Below are 22,385 nucleotides of genomic sequence, written 5' to 3' on the forward strand. Positions count from 1 at the left end.
GACACAGACTGATTTGGGGGGTTTTATCTGCAAAGGCTCTATTAATCTCCCCGCTCCAGTGTGCTCTGCTTCAAACGCCTCTGTCCTGCTACCTACTTCCACTCCCACCTTTGAACGTGCTAGACAAGTAGTGGCAAAGATGCAGAAAACTGCAGAGGAAGAAGAGTGACTATAGGAAGAAGGAAACCCATGAAGTGGAGAGAATATAAAGGCAAAAAGTCAGCTTTATGTTTCTATTCTGAGTTAGTATGAAATCAAAACTGTGTACAAATATTGTATTGGTTATAGTGAACATATTTTAAACATGAATTTTGCTACAAAAATATTTAAGCAAAAATAATAAGCATCAGTCCTAAATTGAGAAGCAGATAAACATAGACAGCTCATAAACAAATACTGCAATGCTTTGTACTCCTTCTGACCAACTGTGTTGTAACATGTTCAAGTAGGAAGGCACTAAGTGAAGTTCTAACGGCTAGAAGTTCCTACACCATCTTCAAAGGCATGGAAAAGAAGAGAGACCATTAGCAACTGACATAAATGATTTCCGAATAATGCTCCTTGAGTTGCTTTTAGCCCATAGAAGCATCTGCTAATGACCTGTGAATGGTGGAGTGCAAATATCGTTAGAGTGTATGACAGACATTCTGAGTTAAAACTAACCCCAACCATCAATCTTAAACACCTTAAAATACTGAATATTAGATCATAAATGAAAATATGCTGAGAAACTGTTTAAATAAACATTTGATAATAAAATAAATTTCATAAAATTTTAGAAAAAAGTTATTAATTAAACTAATCAAAAATGCCAGGACATCTGCTGGTTTGTTTTTTTCCCTGAAAAAAACAACTTTTTTGAATGCCATTCATTCAAAGACCTTTGAAGCAGAAAATATCATCATAGTTTTCATTTTCTGGTACAATTCAGACATTATTTTTAAAAGTGAATGGGAGTGGTTCTTTTATAACACAAAATTTCCTAAAGTAAATATGAATTTTACCTCTAATCATTAATACAAAATTATCTGTCTTCCCCTCTCCCTAAGTTTGTATGTTTTATTTTTCCTGTTCATGTTAATATATTAATATATTTCTCAAGGGCTTAAGTTCTCAAAACTTATGGAAAAAGACTAAACTTTAACATAGTAAACTATCATTCACTGCTAGTGTGAGTATATGGTATAACCACTACTTGATACAGTTTGAAAATATCTTACAAATATCTTACAAAACTACAAATGTACCTACTCTCTGATCCAACAAGTCCACTTCTAGTAATTTTCCGACATTTGCACATGGGCAAAATACCAATTACATGAGGTTATCAAATATATGAGGCAGCAATTTTTATAACAGCAAAAGATTGGAAACATTTTAAATGTCCATCAGTGGGGAACTAACTTCAAAAATCATGATGTATCCCATGGTACATCTACTCAATGGAATACTATGAAGCTGTAAAAGAATAAAATGAGGAAACTCTACAAACTGATTTGGGAAGATGTCCAAGAAAACATTGTTTAGTGAAAAAAATAAGAAACAGAACATCATGTACTGGATAGCATGATATAAGCTGTTCAAAAAGAGGAAAATACAGGGGCTGGCCCTGCCACATAGTGGTTAAGTTCGGCTCACTCTGCTTTGGTGGCCCAGATTTGCAGGGCTGGATCCCAGGCACAGACCTATACCACTCCTCAGCTGTGCTGTGGTCGTGACCTACATATAAAGTGGAGGAGAACTGGCAACAGATGTTAGCTCATGGCTAATCTTCCTCAGTAGAAAAAAAAAAAGAAGAAAATAATATATATATACTTACTTATATAAGCATATAATAATATCTACAGAATACAGAGGAAACCAAGGAGATGGCTGCCTATGGAGTTAGACTGGTAACTATGAGGTCATGGGTGACAGAGATTTTCCACTATATACTTTTATCTTGAATTTGAACTATGTGAATGTACTATCTATACATAAAATAAAAAGTTTTTTTAAATGAAATAATTAACATGCAGAGTTTATAAACAAATTTGGGGAAAACTGTTCTTTTAAAATCTTGAGTTTTCCCATCTCTGGATACAGTACATAGCTTATCACCTATTCAAGCATTCTTTTTTGTCCTTCTATGAAGTATTTTATGTAAATATATGTAAATTACATATTATATTTTATATATTATACATATATACAAAACAGCATACAGGCCTATTTTTCCCATTCAAAAACTTAAACGTCAGAAAAATATATGTAGGTAAATATTTAGAGTGTGTTTAAAAAGTCATCGTGTGACCAACATTTCTGATGACATGATTTGATACCTCACATATAAAAGTATCTCTAAATTCATTAAACCAACATTATCTGCTATCCCAATTTCTATTTCTCAAGATTGTAACAAAAGCTGTACAAATATATCAAGAAAATCAGTGGGGATGTGAATAATTCTTATTTTTTCTCCCCAAAGCCCCTGTACATAGTTGTATATCCTAGTTGTAGGTCATTCTAGTTCCTCTATGTGGAACGCCACCACAGCATGGTTTGATGAATGGTGCGTAGGTCCACACCCAGAATCAGAATCGGCAAACCCCAGGCCACCAAAGCAGAGCACGTGAACTTAACCACTCAGCCATGGGGCCTCCCCTGAATAATTCTTAATTTTACCACTTTCTTCTGTATCTTTTAAAAACCTGGCCTTTTTCCTTTAAATTTCCATGTAAATGCCAAAATTCTGATTTTTTTCTTTTCTTTGGATGGCTACCATTAAAACCTAAAGAATGGGAATCTAAACTATGAAATTCTTCTCTGACTATAGGTTCGGCCATGGTAATAGCTGAGAAACTGAAACACTTGAACACAGCCACGTCTGACCATACACTTTGCCCACTCTTGCAACTTTAAAGCAAACCTTGGAATGATGGGATTACTAGTCTTTGAAAAAAATCTTCCAAAGCTGTATGTAGCCTTCTCCTAAACTGAACAGGATATTTTCTGTAGATTCTTTTCTTTCTTCTTCTTTTTTTCTTTTTTTTGCTTTAATAGCTCTTGTAAACTGAGTTTCCATCTGATTTGAGAACTCACTCCCTCTCATCTACACTGTCTAGTCTTCCCTGTTGAAATGGCACAAGAATTGAAAGAATTACAACCCTTTTGCAATGGCCATAGACGTAAGTTGGAAGGGAGATGATGGGCTCACAGGAATGACCTTTGGGATCAGCCCAAATAACTGACATTGTCAGCTCAAGGTCCTATACTAAAAACTAGGGAGTATCAAAGCAATGGCTTGATGAAAATATCCTCCATTACCTTTGGGGATTGTGGGGAGAGGAGTCAGATTGTGTAGAAAAGGATTAGAAGCTTTACTGGGCCCCTCACCAATACTGCAGAAATATAAGGTATGGGAAAAAATAAATTTTGGAGGAACACTATTACTTCCTCCTCAGAAAAAGTTTCTCTCTAAGAAATAATGTAGTATGGCTAATGTCTTTAAACCATATTTTCAGGAATGTCAGCACAAAATACAATAGGACTTTTTCAACCTAGTGTTTGACCCAAAATAAAATTTCAATGACTTTCACTTTAAACTAGATATTACAAGTTAATATTGTAAATCTAAATCCAAAAACTGAAAAAGCAAAACATTGTGATTCTGATACGAAACAGATCGATGAAGATTTTGCATTCAACTTGTATTCAAATAAGTTAACTTTATTAAATACAAGAATATATTTAGCTTGCTGCCCTGGCACTTGTTAAGGCATCACACTACATGCTATTATAAATAATATCAACTTAACATGGCTTCTCTGTGTGGGGAAAAAAAGAATCTGACTCCAGTCTCTGAAAAGAATGCCAAATCAAAAGATAAAACTATATTTAGTATGAAAACAATCCACCAAAGAAAAAATTCCATTCCATAAGCACATAAGATTTTAAGGGACATAAAATATATCCCTTGCTCCCACAAACCCAACCAATTAAATTTTACTGCTTTCCTTTCTTCCAGATATCTATTATATAGCTATATGTATCTACCTAGATATCTAAATATCAATATATATAGATGTATACATGCGTGTATTTTTTTAAAAGGGTACCTATTGCAATTGTTAGGTCTCTTCTGAGGGCAAATCCCACTAATCTCTGAGATTCTTTTGACATTATGACAGGAAAGCCATTGTAGCTGGTTTCATTAATCATGTTTTCTATATCATCCACTGTCATATTATCCTGTGTCAGGACAGCTAAGGGAGGATCATTCCTTCGAGGTCTCATGACATCAGCAGCCAGGGTGGTATGAGTGAATTCTTCTTTTGCATCCAAGAAAGGGTATCCATTTAACCGGATGTGAGCTTCATAAATGCCTTCCCTGCCAAAGGCATCTCCAACCCATTTACTGGTCATTACTGCAGCCATAAGGGGAACAATATATTCCAAGCCTCCAGTGAGCTCAAAAACAATAACCACCAGGGAGACAGTCATCCGTGTCACACCACCTGAAAAAAATAAGCACCACTGGTCAGGAAGTACAGGGTCTTCATCCACACGTTAGTAGAATTTTTGCACTAGGTAATTGAACACAAATTGTAAACAGAACTTAGTGGAGAGGATTATCATCAAAAACTATTACTTCTCTTTTAGGATAATTATCTCTATTTTAATAAGATCTAGAGAAACACCAATCTTTTTTGTTTATAACACAAGAAGCCTATTAAAATAACATTTCAAAACCTGTCTACGTCACATAAAAAAATCACAGTTGACCAACTAAACCAAGTTTGCCATTTTGGTTCACTGCTCTAGCAAAGACATAATTTCACCCTTATAAAAGCTTATTAGTAATTCTTAAGGAATGTGGTGAAGCATATCATAGCTATCTTGTTTACTATCAATTTACAATTAAACTCATATGTGGGTAGAATATTAATTTAATACATTTCTCTAAATCTTTCCAAAAAGAGTAAAATATTTTGATGGCTTGTGATTTACGTTACAGTATAATAACCCCTCCCTTCAAAAACTCATCTATTCATTTACCCAAATCATCATTCTGAACTATCATCTCTAAGCTGATGCCTCCCTAATCCACATCTCTTCACCTACTGTTGCATCTGTCCTACGTCTCCAACTATGCATACCTTATCTTACTGTTGTGCTTGTCTCGTTTCAAACTCTAAGAAAACTTGGGATGACCCACTGTCACAGAAAACACCACACACTTAAAACCATACTCATCTTCTTCGCCAAAGAGTTCCCCATTCCAACGTCCCTGAATTGAACACTGGGCACCACATTCTTCCTGACAACCCAGATAGGCAATCTTTGTTCATCCCTTTACTTTATCCCAACATCTAGACTCTCACCTAGTCCTATCTGATTTGCTCTGCAAAATATCTATCTATATGTCCTTTCCTCAATATTCTCACTATTATCAACGTAGTCCAGACCTTCAAGACTTTGTTCCTTAATTTTAATACTGTTTTATCTTACCTCCTTGACTCCAGGCCCCATTACCTTCAATCCACTTTTTAAGCCATGATCCCAGGTTAATCTTTCCTAAGTACTACTTTCACCATGTTGCTCCTTTGCTCAAAAACCTACCAGGGCTCGCCAGTTCATAATGTATTAAGCTTAAACTCTTCCTTTGTTTTTTAACCTAAAAATAGAAGGGAGAAAGAACCTACTATATATTACGTATCTACGCTATGCCAGGTATGTCCTAGTCAGTTTACGAAGGCTCTTTTTTTTAACTAAACACTTATTTTACCAGGCACTGTGCTAACAGCTTTACATGCATTTTATCTCATGTAATCCTCAAAACAACTATAGGAGATAAGCGGTTATTATTTCCACTTTAAAGATAAGAAAACAAAAATTAAAAGAAGTAAAGGAACTTTCCCAAAGTCATCAAGGCCACAACTCTGCCACAGATCTGACCAATTCCAAATACAAATTCATCCTGATATCAATCATCACCGTTTCATAATCTGGCTCCTCCTCACCAATCCAACTTCATTTCCCAAAATTATCCAAACTGTACTCTCTACTTCAATATTGTCAGTTTCTTCAAAGCCCCAGGAATACTAAATTTATTCCTATCCCAGTTCCTTTGTCTTCCCATTATTCTGTTCTTCAGCAGTCTTCTTTAAATTCCACTAATCTTTTACAATAAAGCTCATGTTCTATCCTACCTGAACTACTTCAGCTCTTTTTTCCTCTAGAGTCCTACAATTTTCATAGAGTCAGTACTCTACATAATCATTACATATTGCTCAATATTGTCTTCTCAGAGTTGGTCATGTCTCCTCAACTTGATAGCTGAATTTGGCCCACGTCCTATCCTTCTTTTTGTATCACTCACTGCACCTAGCACAGTGCTAAACAGAAAGTGGAGACTTGATAAATACTTGCTACTTTGATGAAAATGATTCTGTCCTAAACTTTCATTTGATATTACACTTTCGAAGATCAATAATCACTTTATACAATTTTGACTCACTGAACAAAATACCAAGTATTATTAAATATTATAACCAAAATTTAGCTATTTTAAATATAACAAGAAATAACTATTTTTCACATCCAAGAGGACAATAAATAGACTCAAGTATTTCTTTTTAAACTTTTTTTTTAAGATCATCCCTGAGCTAACATCTGTTGCCAATCTTTTTTTTTCCCTTCTTCTTCACTCCAAAGCCCCTCAGTATATAGTTGTATATTCTAGTTGTAGGTCCTTCTACTTCTGCTATGTGGGACACTGCCTCAGCATGGCCTGATGAGAAGTGCCAGGTCCGTGCCCAGGATCCGAACCAGGAGAGCACGTGAACTTAACCACTTGACCACCAGGCCAGCCCCAACTCAAGTATTTAATGTAGATATTTTTGCTTTTCTTTTCATTAAAACAGTAGTTACTGTTTCTCTTTCTGTTACAAATGCACCTTAAATGGAAGAGGACCAGTAAAGAAATCTTTTACTAAGGCTAAGAAGAAATCATTAGAAACCATGAGTAAAGCTATTCTGAAGCTTTGTTAGTATGCTAATCTTAGGAACCATGACATAGCTGTCATAGGCAAGCCAAGATCCTTGATAATAAAAAAACCAAAAATCTCCTGGGACAGGATTCAAAGTCTATGTTGTACAGAGATGTTTTCTGTCATAATGTATTACAAGATATTAAAAAGACACTAACTACTATTAAATTTTTGCAGTAACAAATGTTCACAGGCAGGTGAAATGAAAACTAGTGCTGCATAATACCATATGAGTAGTAATGTTTCATTGCTGTCCTGTACCCTCCCTCCCCCTACACCCACCCCACCAATTAAGCATGAGCACGCTCTCACTCGCTCTCTTCTTTCTCAGACTTACAAACATCCATATACAGACAGACAGTTACATTACCTAAGCATGCAGCAGCACCAACCATGGCATAAAGGCCAGGTGTAATGCAATCAGCCCCAACCTCACACCACTCTTTAAAGATAAACCAGTCGTGATGATAATATGCAAGCTGTTCCACTGCAATCCCCACAATCCTTCCCGCAATCGCTCCAATGGCCATGCTGGGGATAAACAAGCCTGACGGAACCTATAACAAAAACAGAATGTTTAATGAGACAGAGATCCTCTGCTTACATGCTTGAAACCTACATTTTGTGGATTTCTTTCCAACACTTTGATTCTTTTCACATTTTATTTATACTATAGCAAAATTCTATTACAAATAAAACTAGCAAAATCTAGTTATAGCAGTATCTTAACAATTCTATGAATTCAGTTACAAAATAACAAACCACATTCTCTAGGCCAAAGGGAAAATAACCCAAGGGTTATTTATCCTTTATCTCACTGTTCGTAAATGCCAGGCCCTAACAAAACTTTCATTAGTCCATGGTGAAATGGGATGGGGGGTGGGGGACATTATGAATCATTTCATAAAACTAAATCAGTTCAGTTTGAAGTACTGTTCTTTACTCCAAGATTATGTCCTTCCTACATACTTGTTGTTTATCAAATGATGGAAATATTGCATACTATTCCTTGTAAGTGGGACAAAGTAAAGCAGGCAATCTTATCAGGTTCCCTAATTTTTTTTAGTGAGATATATACAAAAAGTAATTAAAAGGAGAAAAATATTTATTGATCAAATTTCATGAGGATAATAGAGACAGTAAACACCTTAGGCAAGATCATTTAAAGACTATCCATAGACTAATAGTTCTAAACTGTTCTGGATATGAAACAAGACAAGTACAAAATGATGGCAAGTTGAAGAGCATATCAGGATCATTAAAGGATATCCAAATAGAAGGGATCAAAATATGTTTTATACTCTCCTGCCAGATAGGATCCTTCAGCCAGGGCAGAGTAATGTGGACTTACTAAAGGCCTACCAACTGCCTCCGGCTTCCTGTAGCTCAACTGAGGGAGAGAAAGTTGGGATTTACAGAAAATCAACTTACTGTAGAAACAGGAGCTTTAACAGCTCCTTTAACTCAATTCACTAAGGAAAAAAAAAAAGTAAAACTTCAAGGTTTCTCTATTATTTAACTCTTATACCCAGTGGACTGAACACAGAGGACTACGGAAAGAGAGAGACTGTATTTCAAAAACTAACACCACTCCAATTTGATTGAAATTAAGCTGTTATTCTATATAATTTACATCTGTGAAAGCACTAGCGAATATTAACAATTACATGAACTACAGGTGCAATAACTTAAAGAACAAGGATTAGCAGACATCTGATTCCTCCTATCACTAACAGTCATGTAAGAGAATATTTACTGGCAAATCACTAACTAATGAATGTTATTCTAACTTTTGTAAATTCAAAAAGCAATGTCCCAGGGAATAAGACCTAGCTGCCTTAAATCTTTGATGAAAAAAGGCATGGCGTCCAAAGGCCAAGTAATTTAACTCTGAGTCTACAATGTCCTTTCAAGCTAACATCCTATAGTGATATTGTAGGCAGAACAATGGCTCCCCAAATATATCCATATACTAATTCCTGTGAATTCATTATCTTACACAGCACGGAGGAATTAAGGGTACAGATAGAACTAAGGTTGTTAATCAGCAGATTTTACAGCAGGAGATTATCCTGGATTATCTGGGTGGGCCCAAGGTAATCACAAAGGTTTTATAAATGAGGAAGAAGGATTTAGAAGAGTTAGTGTCAGAATGATGAGATGAAAGAAAGACTTGACCAGCCATTGTTAGCTTTGACGATGGAAGAAGGGGGCCATGAGCCAAGGAATGTGGGTGGCCTCTAGAAGGCTGGAAAAGGAAAAAAACATGGACCTTCCATGCCCCCACAGAACCTCCATAAATCCCTGTGAACAACATGAAGTTAGCCCTGTGAGACCCATTTTGGACTTCTGATCTCTAGAACTATAATAAATTTGTGTGGTTTTAAACCACTAAGTTTGTGGTAATTTATTAAAGCAGCAATAGGAAACTAATATAAGTAGTTTTAAAACATGATCACAAACTCTCTGACACTCCTCCCACTAACAGGTAGAGTGTATGTTTCTCCCCCTGAACATGGGTGGGTCTTGGTGTCTGCCTAGACAAACAGAACGCAACAGAAGGCATGCTGCATGACTTCTCTGGCAAACAGAAACAGTCCTCTTGGGACACTTGCTTTTGGAACCATGAGCTACTATGTAAGAAATCTAACTACCTTGAGGCCACCACACTGGACAAACCAGAGCGAGACATGTTCCAGGAGCCCAGATATTCCAGCCCTAGTCGTGTGAATCTTCTCAGCCCAGGTGCTAGACATATGAATGTCTTTGAGATGACCAGCCCTAGCCATGTCTGATGACAACCATATGAAAGACTGCAAGCAAAATATACCCAGTTGAGTCCCTTCCCAAATTACTGACCCAATATCAAGACCAAAGTAAGTAGTTATCTTAAGCTGCTAGGTTTTGGGGTAAATAACAACAGATACCATGCTCAACAATATATCCTAAGAAATTCCTTTTTCCTAACTTAAAATTAAACCCAAAAGATAAGAACTTTTCCAGCCCACATTTATGAAACAACCACCTTTAGATAAAAAATTCATTTCTTTCCACATACAAGTTTTGAACATACTAAGATTACTTAAATATCACCTCACATTAGCACTTACCTTGATACCAAAAGTAAATACTGTCATTATGATTTTAAATATGAGTGCTAGGCACAACTGCCATATAGCTGAATACACTCCAAGGCCTGCTGGACGATCAGGAATATCATCAACAATCTTACTGGCATTCATGTCATTTCTGTAGTCACAAAGAGAAGAGGATTCCAGGGGACCACAGTCTGTAAAAAGCTCTTTGATCAGCTCACTGGTGTTGAGCCTAGTGTACGGATTAGGGAAGGCTATCACAGCAGTAATGGCTGCCACAATAATCACTTCAAGAACAGGATACTTTCCAAATTTGGTGGATTTGCGTCGACGACACCAGGCAATATTTGCCCTAATGAAAAAGGCTCCCCAAAGCCCTCCAAATACCCCGAGGAGAATAAAAGGAAACAGTTCAAAAAGGTACCATGGTGTATGATACTCCACATAAAAAAGGACCAGACGGCTATTACCAAATGGATTGATGGATCTCAAAACAAATGCAGCCACTAAAGCAGCAAAAAATGATCTCCATAAAGTTTTAAGAGGAAAGTAATAGCTAACCTAAAAAGAAGGGAAACAAAAATTAATGCTATAATTTTATGTCTCTGATATGTTATAACTTGAATGGTAAATATCATAGTTTTAAATTTTATTGCAGCTAGAATTTACATATAATGGACTTTACTGTGGTAAGAAAAATACTGACGTTTTATTAACTTTGGCTATCACATCATTACAAAGTCACAATATCAACTGATCATAACTGTCTAATAAGTATTTAAAATACCTAGCATTGTTATTTTCAAAATGAGTTTCACCTCCAACTTATTCATGGCAGATAAGAATAAATGCACCATCACTAACTCCTTTAGCTCACAAAGGAGTATTCAATTTGTCTCTTCTATATTAAAGATAAAAGAAGAAAAGAACACAAACTGGAAAAGTAAATTTTAAAACATTCCTAGTCACATTTTCGTGTAAATGTGTAAAACATCTTACACACCAATGAGAAAACAAAAACAGAATATGTCACTGACGTGACTAAAATTATTTCCTTAAACAGCAATAACTGCAACAGAAATAATCCCGCAAGAAAAACAAAGACGATTTAGGAATTGATTAAAAATTTTAAAATAAAAACACGGCTATAATTTCGCCAATGGGGTAGATTATTTTAACTATTTTCTATTAAGTCAAGGTCATATCTGTTTACTTTTAAATATGTCAACTAAGTTAAATTTTAAATAATCACTATACATAATATTTTTTTAAAAATTTTTCTCAAGGTAAAAAACATAGTATATTACTTTTTATGCAAGAATGAGTGAAAAACAACTTTATGAAAATAAATTTGAAAACTTAAAAATATATTTGTAATGGTAATTATACATAATTTTAATTGCTGTATTTTTTCACCTACCTCTTCCAGGCTAAAAAGAACTCCTCCGATTGGTGCACCAAAAGCCACAGAAACACCTGCAGCTGAAGCAGCTGATAACACCTAAAAAGAAGATGTAGTTTCTTTTATATGTTCTTATAAATTCAAATATACCAAATAAAAATTCTTTATGTTACTCAAATTTTCAAAATGCCTCTTCTGAATTCAACTTGTACGTCTTCCTCCTCCCCAAGCAAAGGTAAATATTTATTTCTTCTAAAAAGATTCTTTTTTTCTCTTCTGCTTTAACTGAAAGGTCATTCATATATTCAATATTCAGTGAAAAAAAAACCCATTTGTGTGAGATATGCTAATGTAAATAGGATGTAAAGAAGAAGAGGCAGTGAATACAGACAACTTTCAAGATGCTTGTTTGTAAAGACCAGTGGAGAGAGTGGTAACTGGGGTTTGGGAGGGAAAGTTGTTTGTTTTTAAGTAGGATATCATTTCTTCAGATTTTAGAGCTGGACTGCTTCCATCATCAATCATTATTCTATTTCAAATCCTAGCAAAATATACAGAGACCTTAAAATCTATTGTTTCCCTATATTTTCACTACCCTAAGTTCTCTGAAAATACTGCTACTGCCAATTGGGGAGCCTCATTCCGAAAGCACAAACAGTGGCTACTGTTTACGATACTGTCTCATCAACTCTTCAACTGAAGAATTAAATAGTTTGATAAAAATATTCTACTTTCATCGTTATATTATAAAAAACTATAGGATGAAAGGTCCTGTGCTAGGGCCAAAGACCCTTGAGTTCTCAATATTTAATGAGATATACAAATATCATACCTTAAAAATGCAAAGAGCTCTGTATCATCTAGGGCTGCAGATTAGATTGGGAAACAGGAAGGGACTGGGCTAGAGCTAATACAAAAGGTCTCAGGAGCTTGCTTTTCTTCTAAAAAAGATCGAGAGCAATCTAGAAACATCAGGGGAACGCCATAATATATAAAGTCAAAGGTCTCCTGGAAGATCTCAGGCTGGTCTACAAAAATGGTAAAGGAAATTGCCCTAAAGAGCTGAATAAAGAGGAATTCCTTTATCCCCTTTCATGCGAATCTCTGATTTAAATCTCAGAAGGTCCTAAAGGCCCTCAGAACTTCCCCATGGTGAAGAATAGCTCTCTGCAGATGACACACCATTTCCATTGGCACTAGACACTTTCTCCAGAGGAAAACACAACTGTTGAGATTTCCCAACCCTGGAGAAACACCCACAGTGAGAAATAAGAGTAAAAACAGTTACATCTGGGAAATACTTCAGAGGAAGAAAGGTGTAAGGCAAAGCAAAAACAAATGGAAAGACCTTTGTGAAATTCAACTGAAACCAATGGACACCAGGTAATCTATGTAAAACTTCTCTAAAATATAGGAGTAAGTGCACAGCACTGGGGATGGATTCTAGACAAATTAGAGATTATTCAAAAACGGGAAAGAAAGCATGAACAATCTCATGTTAAATTTCTAACCTGAATACAGAATTTATCCAAAAAGTAAAAACTAAAATGTGATCTTTACACTAGGAAGTTCTTCACTGATATTTCTATATAACAGATATTTTGTCTGTCAAATAAACTACAAAAGACACTTACCTCCCTTTTTTTAGCTTCATTTGTGCTATACTTCGGAAAGAGGTAGGAAAAGATATTTCCACAGCAACAGGCAACATGTACCAGGGGGCCTTCTTTTCCTAAACTCAAACCTGATGCCACAGCCAGCACTAAGGTGATGGTTTTAATCATTAAAGTCCATTTTCCCAAGTAACCTCTGATGATGAATCCACTCAAAATAGTTTTAATCTACAAAGGAAAGATTAAGTCAGTCTAATTTCCTTTAAGAAAAATGAGAACGTTAACTAATTTAAGTGACTAATTTAAGTCTTGTTTTACTCAAGAAACCATCTTGCAAATTTTGGTGGACTATGGAACAATTCACAGTCAGTTTTTCAAAAGCTTTAACTATTATGCTACATATAATAAATCTGTATCATATTCTAATTCTCTTTCCAACTACAGATAGAAAGCAATCCTACTTCCTGAACAAAACTAAAATATGAGGCCATGTTAAAGGGAATACAGACATTAATACAAGAGTTATAATTACATAACCAGGAAAAGGCAAATTTGAATACTTCAGCTGTAGAAATATAACATAGTTAAATACATTTTGGACACTCTATGTCAGAAATAAAGATATTATGCCTTCTCAGAGCACTGTAAATATGTGTAATATTTTCCTATATATCAATAAGGATGAGTAACAACTGCTAAATACTGCGAGATACTGCTCCTTCTTAAAGATATTTTTAACACAGCCTTTAAAATCGCTACAATTTTGTTTTAAAAAGAAATGCACTAGAAAAAGCTGGTAATTTACTTAAGACACAAAAATAAAAAGCGGAAAGAAATGAGTTCACATCATGTTCAATCCTAAGTATATTCTCCTTTAAATTATTGTTGATAAAAAATAAAACCCAAAAGTTGGTACTGTTGACTCACTGTGATCAAACGTTTATTTTAAAGTATAAAATGGTTATAAATATTATCTGCCAAATTCAAAAATTATTAATTTATCTAACTACAAGATAGTTATAGAAAGAGAATGAATGTATTCAAATCAGGTTCATAACAGCACACATCAATGAATCCATCCAAGAACTTTAGCCCACAGATCTTTTTCCAGGTTCTTGGTGGTTAATCAAGTCTTCTGATGTTTGTCTAGTCATGTGCTAAATTAGTGGTGAGAAAAAACAAATCAACTTCCACAGGAAATGAGGAAATGACTATGGGGAAAGAATTTCTGCCAAAGATGTCTACAATCAGATTACATTTTAAAATTTTCTACTTCATTTTACAAACAAACCATTTCCCCCCCAAAAAAACTACTTTTTCCCCGAAAAGCAAAAAGATAAGCATCATAACAAATACTAAATGTTTAATGATACTAAATATTGCATGGCTTACCTCTGGAATTCCAGAGCCACAGGCATATGGAGCAAATACCTTTACCAGGGAAACAGCAAGAAAGGCAAAACTCAAGGCCCAGAAGATGTACATTATATAGTTCATGATATAAGAACCAGGACCCTAAAAAGCAAATAGTTCAACAGCATGAATTTAATTTACAGTGCACCTCTAATGCAAGTGCTTTCCACATAAGACTTGGGTAAAACTTGTAAAGGGCTCCTGGTTTACTTCCACAATAATAAAAGCTTTATATGAACAAAATATTTAAGTAGAATCCAAAAACATATTCATATAAATACCAAGAAGCCTTAATATATTTAATGTTTTTCCTAGCTTTATCCTGATCCCTAAGTCTTCTTGCCAAGAATCTCAGCTATACTTCAATCTCTGCCTACTTTATCAAAACAGTTGATGAAGAGAAAACTGCATTCTCACTCAGATTTCATTCTGCTGTAATTCTCCTGAAGATCAATTGAGAAACAGCACACTGCCTGTCTTACCAGCAAATATATTTTTTTAGCTCTAAAATTCAGCCATAAAAAAAATTTTAAAACATCTACATGATTGTGTAACAATATATATATTATATAATATTCTAACTTGTAAAATGTTCTTCATTATAGAACATCAGGAATAGGAAAATAATCATTTAAATACTGTAATGCCACAAAGAAAGATCTATAGATTTCTTAAAGATATCTCCAGTTAGTAGGCTTATTTACTAAATTTTTTGATAATTCATACTTCCTGAACAGTTGTAATGGAATATATTAAGCAGTTTTAATAAATTTGACTTCATATTAACTTTTGGTGGTTACACAGATCTTACTGCATTTCTTTTCTACAATAAGAAATATATTTTACGTCATAACCCAGTAGACACATACGTGATTACATAGTTAACTAATACAAGACTGTCTTGAGATACTTGCTGCAACGTATTCTCATGGTTTCCATTCTATCCTATTATATTTCTTTCTTTTTTCCTTCAATGCAGTTGCAATCATTTAATATGTGATTAATTCTATAATTAAAGGAATTGGAGATGCATTTCACTATATCAATTATTAATTCATCTCGAGACAAAGCAAGACTTACCTCCGCTTGACCTATGATTAATTCTGCCCATGTTTTCCACTGCGGGCATTTATCCCTCTCTTCAAATGTTGTTTCATTGGATCCCCAGCAACACTGTTCATGGTTGTACCACAACGCACTAAGGCAAATGCCCTCCTTGAGGTCTGTCATCCAATCAGCAGCAATGTCTATTAATCCAGCCAATGCCCCTGTAAAAATTTGTTGGAGGTGGTAAAAAAAAGAAAGGACATTTCTGGGGAGTCAAAAACTATCAAGTTAAAAGGGTCAAGGAAAGCGGAAGATCTCCTATAAATAAAGGGCTACATAGGGAATATTATAAGAATTTAAGATTTTCAAATCTTAGCTATAAATAATTTTATACTACCTTTTAAAACTGTAAATAGCTATTCTTTAAAATAAAATTGTTATTCTTTCTTTGAAATCAAAACTAGTTACATCATTCGAATTAACCGTGGTTTTAAAAAAAGGTGTTTAAAAGATGCTAAAACATCTTCAAAGTCGGCTACCTGAGAGGAGGTTCACAAATCTGGTTATTGAAGTCAGAGTTTTTACTAGTATGTTTCAATCCGAAACTTAATTAGTAGATCTACAAATGACCTTAATCTCATTAAAATTTAATATCCATTTGAAATAATTAGTAAAACCTACAGCATTAATGAGTTACTGTGACAGATTTTCAGTTTTTTTCTTAAATCACAGAAAATCAAATATATCAAATCATTTTACTGACAGAATACCGAAAATACACAAATTTATGGTCAAAATCCAGGTCCTTCTCATCATATAAAAAACATCAATGGGTCACATACACAGAGGCCACAAAATTCTTGTTCATAGCAATCAGTACTTCCCTCTATTGTCCACACAAATTTTAATTTTCCTCATGTTCTTCTAGACATAATCTTCCATGGTGGAAGCTGAAAGTTATTAAAACAGTCCTTAATGTTTGCTTTCAGATCTTCAACTGCTGTTTCTTAAAATCTCACATACACGGAATTTGTGGGCACTCTATAGCATGGTAGCTAAAAGTGTAGGCTCTTGAGCTAAACTGTCTAAATTTAAATTTTTGCTTGGCCACTTACTAGCTACATGACCTTAGTCAAGTTACCTAACCCCTCTGTGCTCCAGTCCCCTCATCTATAAAATGGTGAGAAAACAGCACCTATCCCATAGGACTGCCATGAGGTTTACACAAATGTAAAGCTTTTAGAATGGTGTATGACACATAGGAAACATTCAATAAATATTAACTGTTTATCATGACGTCAAAATTAAAAGATACTTTATTTATCATCTGGTCCAAACCACATTTTTACAGATTCAGAAACCAAGCCTAGAGAGACCACCAAATTGGAAAGATACTTAAAGTGACAGAGCCAAGACTAGATTCTGAAGCCTCCTGCCTCCTAGTCTTTTTATTTTTTTCTTAAAGATTGGCACCTGAGCTAACAACTGTTGCCAATCTTTTTTTTTCTTTCTGCTTTATCTCCCCAAATCCCCCCAGTACATAGTTGTATATCTTAGTTGCAGGTCCTTCTAGTTGTGGCATGTGGGATGCCGCCTCAACGTGGCCTGATGAGTGGTGCGATGTCCACGCCCAGGATCCAAACCAGCGAAACCCTGGGCCGCCGCAGTGGAGCACGCGAACTTACCCACTCGGCCACAGGGCTGGCCCCGTGCCTCCTAGTCTTAAGATTTTTTTTGAAGGAAAGCAACAAAACAAGTGCTTTTAAAAATCCAAGGGAAGGAAGGGAGAACTATTTATTGCTAACCAAAAAAGGATTGCATTAAAAATTTTCTTTACCTGATGCCAGTCCTGTTAGTGTTACTACTAGCCATCCTGACCACGCATCATACAAACTTTTTGTCATTTCCCATGCTGATTCTTTCTTTTTGCTGTTGATCTGAAATTAGAAATGTTTATGCTTCATTTTTCAAACCATGAATAGAAGTCACAATTCTATAATTTAACAATTTTCCTCAGTTACTATACATGGAACAGTACCTTCTAAACTAAATAAATGGGAAACATGAGTTTGGGACAGAATCACCATGTCCAACAGCTGCTATACCTGTAAAGCATATGACAAGTGTTTACCCAGAGATCTGTATTTTTAGCAAGAACCTCAGAATTTGAGAGTAAGGGGTGTACAAACCACATAAAGTCTGACCTAGACTGTTTTAAATGGAATCAAATTTAGCTGGTATACATCTTTCATATTAACAGAAACAAGATATTATAGCTTGAACTGTCTGTCATTTCCCGATCATTTTCTGGTCCTAGCAGTTAAGTGGATTACAATATTCTTTAAAAGGGAAGGTCACCGAATAACAGTACCATGCCCTTAAATGTAGTGTAGAACAGTCATGTGAATAAAGGGGCTGCCAAAACTTGTGGGCCTCTAAATATTCAGGTATGGAGAGTTAGAATCCCATTGGTAGGGTCCAAAGGCTCTCTTTTATTACTGTGTAAGGCAGAAATGTCCTCTACTGAATACAGTGAAGGAGGTGAGATGAGCAAGACAGTAATAGATTTGATTTCTAGATCTCATTCTACTAAGACATAAGAAGGCAAGCCTTGTCTCTCTTAGTAACAGTGTACTTCTAAATCTATCCCTAACTAGCCCAGACCTCTTCTGTTCTACTAGGATTGCTGCTTTAAAAAGTCATATTCTCAGCCTAGGACTTCAGTGCTCAACTGTCCCACAGGAGGGCTATGGCTAGAATTCAATGATGTGGTCTATTTCAAACATATAGTCTATTTTAAATAAAGCCACATTAAAAAGACTGTAAGTTCTAAGTTGAATGAGGCAGTTTTACTCCTTCTATACCAATTACAGTAAGTAACCAATCACAGATATTAACCATTCTTTAGGATTAAATGTAGGTCATTTCTTTCAAAAACAATAATTAAATCCCATGTTACTTTTTCTCAATAAGAATAACTAATGTTTAATAAAATGATAATATCAAGTAAAAATTTGGAAGTCATCTAAATATCTATCAATATAGTATCTGTCAAGTAAACTGAAGTACATCTATGTAATGAAAAATTCTGCAGCCATTAAAAAATGAGATAGATGCAGTGTTATACAGGGAAAAAAGCAAGGTGGATAAAGTGTGTATAGTTTGCTACCAATACCTAAGAAAGATAAGTATATAAGTATATAAGCATATACAAGTATATGTTTGTATTTTAAAAAATAAAGGGATAAACCATAAAATTTAAAATGTAAATTACTACTTAAAAGAGGAGGAGGGAAATAGGTTGGAAGTGACAGGGACTTTAAAACAAAGTAATCTGTATGTGTAACTAGAGGGATAAACACTAAGGACAAAAAGTATTGTCAAAAAAGAAAACACTAAAACTTTTCAGTAGTCACACTGCTAGTGATAGTGCTGGTAATATTATTCTGAAATAGCTGTGTGTGTATGTTGTGAGATAAATCAAATGATTATGTATGTGATGTTGAGATTTTTGGCATGGCTGAAAGGAGATGCAGATTTAACAACTAAATGGTAAATAAAAGTCCTATAGTATTGAATTTAAATTAGAAGATTCCTACAAACTTAAGAGGCTAGAAACAATGGCTAACCCAGAAGCAACAGGTACCTCTAGTGCCCAAACTGCCTATATACCATTCTCCTTCAAAGGAACCAGAGCTCCTTAGAGAAATGGCTGACTCCAGGTTTGGTGCAGGAAATGTGTAAGAAGAGCTAGGATCATCTTGTTTTCCAAGAATACATCAAAGTCTACTAAGGATGTGTGAAAGGACACAGGCATCAACCTAAGTAAGCACCCAGTAGTCAAAAATGGAATAACATGGGCATCAATAAGGATAATAATTGCGATGATTAAAACACATCAACTATGTTTAAATCCATGAGTGCATGAAGATAAAGAAACAGAAACTGAACAAGCAAACAAAAACCCTGAGGTCAAGTTTGTGGATGCTAGGGAATCATATGACTTCAAACTTTCTCCCTTTTCTCTACTATCTTAACTTCAGGGAAGCCAAATAATTGGTATGGGGAAGGTTCTCTTTATAGAAATATTCAAGCTAGAAAATAGAGGAAAGATAGTTAGATTGCCACCATTATGCAATATACTGAAACAGTAATATGTGAAATGATATAATGTTGATTTGCTTGAAAATAATCTGGAGTAGGAGAGCTACAAGTATACTAAAAAGCTGAGGGGGAAAAAAGAATTAGGTAGGTATATGCACTGACATAGGAAGTTTTTTTTTTATTTAATGTTTTAAGAACAAAGTAGAAACATCTATGTGTAGAATTTCCCAGCTTTAAAAAATTTTATGTTTATATAAGCACAAAGTATTGAAAATATTTGACTTATCTACAAAGAGATGATTAGTTAGGACACTTACTGACTACTTCATACATTGCTGTATTATTTGAAATGTTTTTCAAGGACTGTGGACTACTCTCATAATCAGAGAAAAGAGGGGTGTGTTCTGGTTTCTTTTACTTTCAATTTTCTGTAAAATTTTATGAATATGGTGTCTTATGGATATTATAACACTACTTCACTTTAAAACCCATTTAAACCCCAACCTGAGTATGGTACTGAATCTATAAATATATATACTTCTAAGTACAATTGTATTTACCTAACAAGCATACAAGATACAGGATTTATAATGTGTCTGATTTAGGCACATAGGCTTAAAATAGTGGTTCTTATACTGTGCCCCATAGACACCCTGAGGGTCCCTTGAGCCCTTCTCAAAGAGTCTTCAAGGTCAAAACTACTTTCATAATAATACTAAAACATGATGCGACCTTTTCACTGTGTTGACATTTTCTCAGTGAGTGCAAAAGCAACAATAAAACTGCTGGCTCCTAACCACGAATCAACACAGTGGCATCCAAATGTACTGTAGTCATTACATTCTTCACTGCCACATATCCCGGGAAAAAAAATAAGTAAATGCCAGTTTCACTTAAGAATGTCTTTCATGAAGGAATAAAAACTATTATGCCTCGATCATTGAGTCTTTTTAATATTACTGTGATGATGTAAGTGTATATAAAGCATTACTGATGCAAAGTGAAGTATGATGTTATGTCTCAAGGAAAAGCATTTGCGTGATTTGAGTTGCAAAATGAACTAGACATTTACATGGGACACCATTTTAAATGAAAGAAAGATACCAAACTATGGTTTTTCAGACTTATTTTCTCAAAAACAAACCAAGTAGGCCTGTCACTTCCAGTAAGATACATGTGTATTTGTTTCCAATGAGAATTTGAGCTTTCAAGTAAAAATTAGAATTTTGGAACACTTGTATACTTCACTGTGAGGATGACAGATTCCCAACACTTAAAGATTTTCTGAAGAGATTAGTGTTGATATTAATAAATGTGATTTTTTTTTTAGATTATATAATGAAAAGTGTCAACACTTAAAAGAACTGCATAAATCAATAAATCAGTATTTTCCCAATGTTCACTGCATGAAGTTACAAAATCATTCATTCAAGGTTCAAGGTGAAGAACAGGTTTTAATGTAATAGAAGACAAAAGTTCTTTGATACAGTTTCAGATTACATATTGCAACTAATCTTTAAGAAATACCACTTGTCACTTTGGTGGAGTATCAAAGAAGAAAATCTGCAATGATCTAAAAAGGTTATTAAAATACTCCTAGCTTTTTTTCTAATCATGTGTCTGTGTGAGGTTGGATTTTCTTCATATACTTCAATCAAAACAACATATCACAACAGACTAAATGCAGAAACAGATATGAGAATCCAGTAGTCTTTTATTAAACTAGATAATAATGAGATTTATAACAATGCCACTCCCTCACTACATATTTTTTATTTTGGAAAATACAGTCATTTTTCATAAAAATGTTTTTATGTTAACATGTAATGAATTTGTTGTTACTCTTAAATTAATTACTATTTTTTAAATTTCTCAGTTTTAGTATCTAATACGGTAAATATCAATTAATATAACAATATAAACTAAAGGTCCTTAGGTATCCTCAATAATTGTTTATAGTTTAAAAGGGATCTGAGACGAAAACTTTGAGAAATCGCTGGATTAGAACACTGACTTCAGGCATTGTGTCTTATTTTCAGTTATACTCTATGTATAATGTTTCCAGAAAAGGTAAATACTGACTGATGAATCTCAGAAGCTGTACTTTTCATAAACAATATAATCTAATTCCAATTTTAGGTTAAATATATATGTATTCATTAATATGAAAATTATAACTAATTTGTACAAGCAGTTATTTTCATTGACGAGTAAATTTCAGGCCTCAAAGTTATAAAGGGGCTTTTAGAAGTGGAATTTTATTTTCAAAGAGATTTTTTTTCTCTCTCTTTTTTTAAATTTATTTTTGGATTATATTATACCAGTAAGTCACAATCAGTAATGAAAAGGATCCATAAATTGTACTTTTAAGTAAAAGTCATTCTTTTTTTGATTACTGATTCATTACAAAACTCAATATGCCATACATAGAACTGAATTTGAGAAATACCTCAGAATTTAAAACTGAGAAAAAGGATAAAAGCAAACAGCAGGAACCAACTCAGTGGCACAGCAGTTAAGTGCACATGTTCCACTTCAGTGGCCTGGGGTTCGCCGGTTTGGATGGTGGGTGCAAACATGGCATTGCTTGGCAAACCATGCTGCGGTAGGTGTCCCACATAAAAAGTAGAGGAAGATGGGCACAGATGTTAGCTCAGGGCCAGTCTTCCTCAGCAAAAAG

At 34.6% G+C, this 22,385-nt stretch overlaps 1 protein-coding gene across 10 annotated transcripts in view; it reads right to left on the reverse strand.

Moving 5' to 3' along the window:
• Nucleotides 1-22,385, reverse strand: part of CLCN3 (chloride voltage-gated channel 3) — an 86,505-nt gene that overhangs the window by 9,994 nt on the left and 54,126 nt on the right. For all 10 annotated transcript variants that reach the window (XR_011436684.1, XR_011436685.1, XM_001499028.5 and 7 more), the window contains 8 exons: nucleotides 17,439-17,538; nucleotides 15,635-15,822; nucleotides 14,534-14,656; nucleotides 13,163-13,369; nucleotides 11,547-11,627; nucleotides 10,142-10,687; nucleotides 7,402-7,588; nucleotides 4,098-4,496 (listed from right to left, as the gene is read on the reverse strand). Coding sequence is in view for 8 of the 10 variants with exons in the window: in XM_001499028.5 (XP_001499078.1) it covers nucleotides 4,098-4,496; nucleotides 7,402-7,588; nucleotides 10,142-10,687; nucleotides 11,547-11,627; nucleotides 13,163-13,369; nucleotides 14,534-14,656; nucleotides 15,635-15,822; nucleotides 17,439-17,538 (1,831 nt within the window). In the remaining 2 variants the exon portion in view is untranslated. The remainder of the gene's footprint in view (nucleotides 1-4,097; nucleotides 4,497-7,401; nucleotides 7,589-10,141; nucleotides 10,688-11,546; nucleotides 11,628-13,162; nucleotides 13,370-14,533; nucleotides 14,657-15,634; nucleotides 15,823-17,438; nucleotides 17,539-22,385) is intronic.

The sequence above is a fragment of the Equus caballus genome, chromosome 2 (genome assembly GCF_041296265.1).
Source record: "Equus caballus isolate H_3958 breed thoroughbred chromosome 2, TB-T2T, whole genome shotgun sequence".
Lineage (NCBI taxonomy): Eukaryota > Metazoa > Chordata > Mammalia > Perissodactyla > Equidae > Equus > Equus caballus.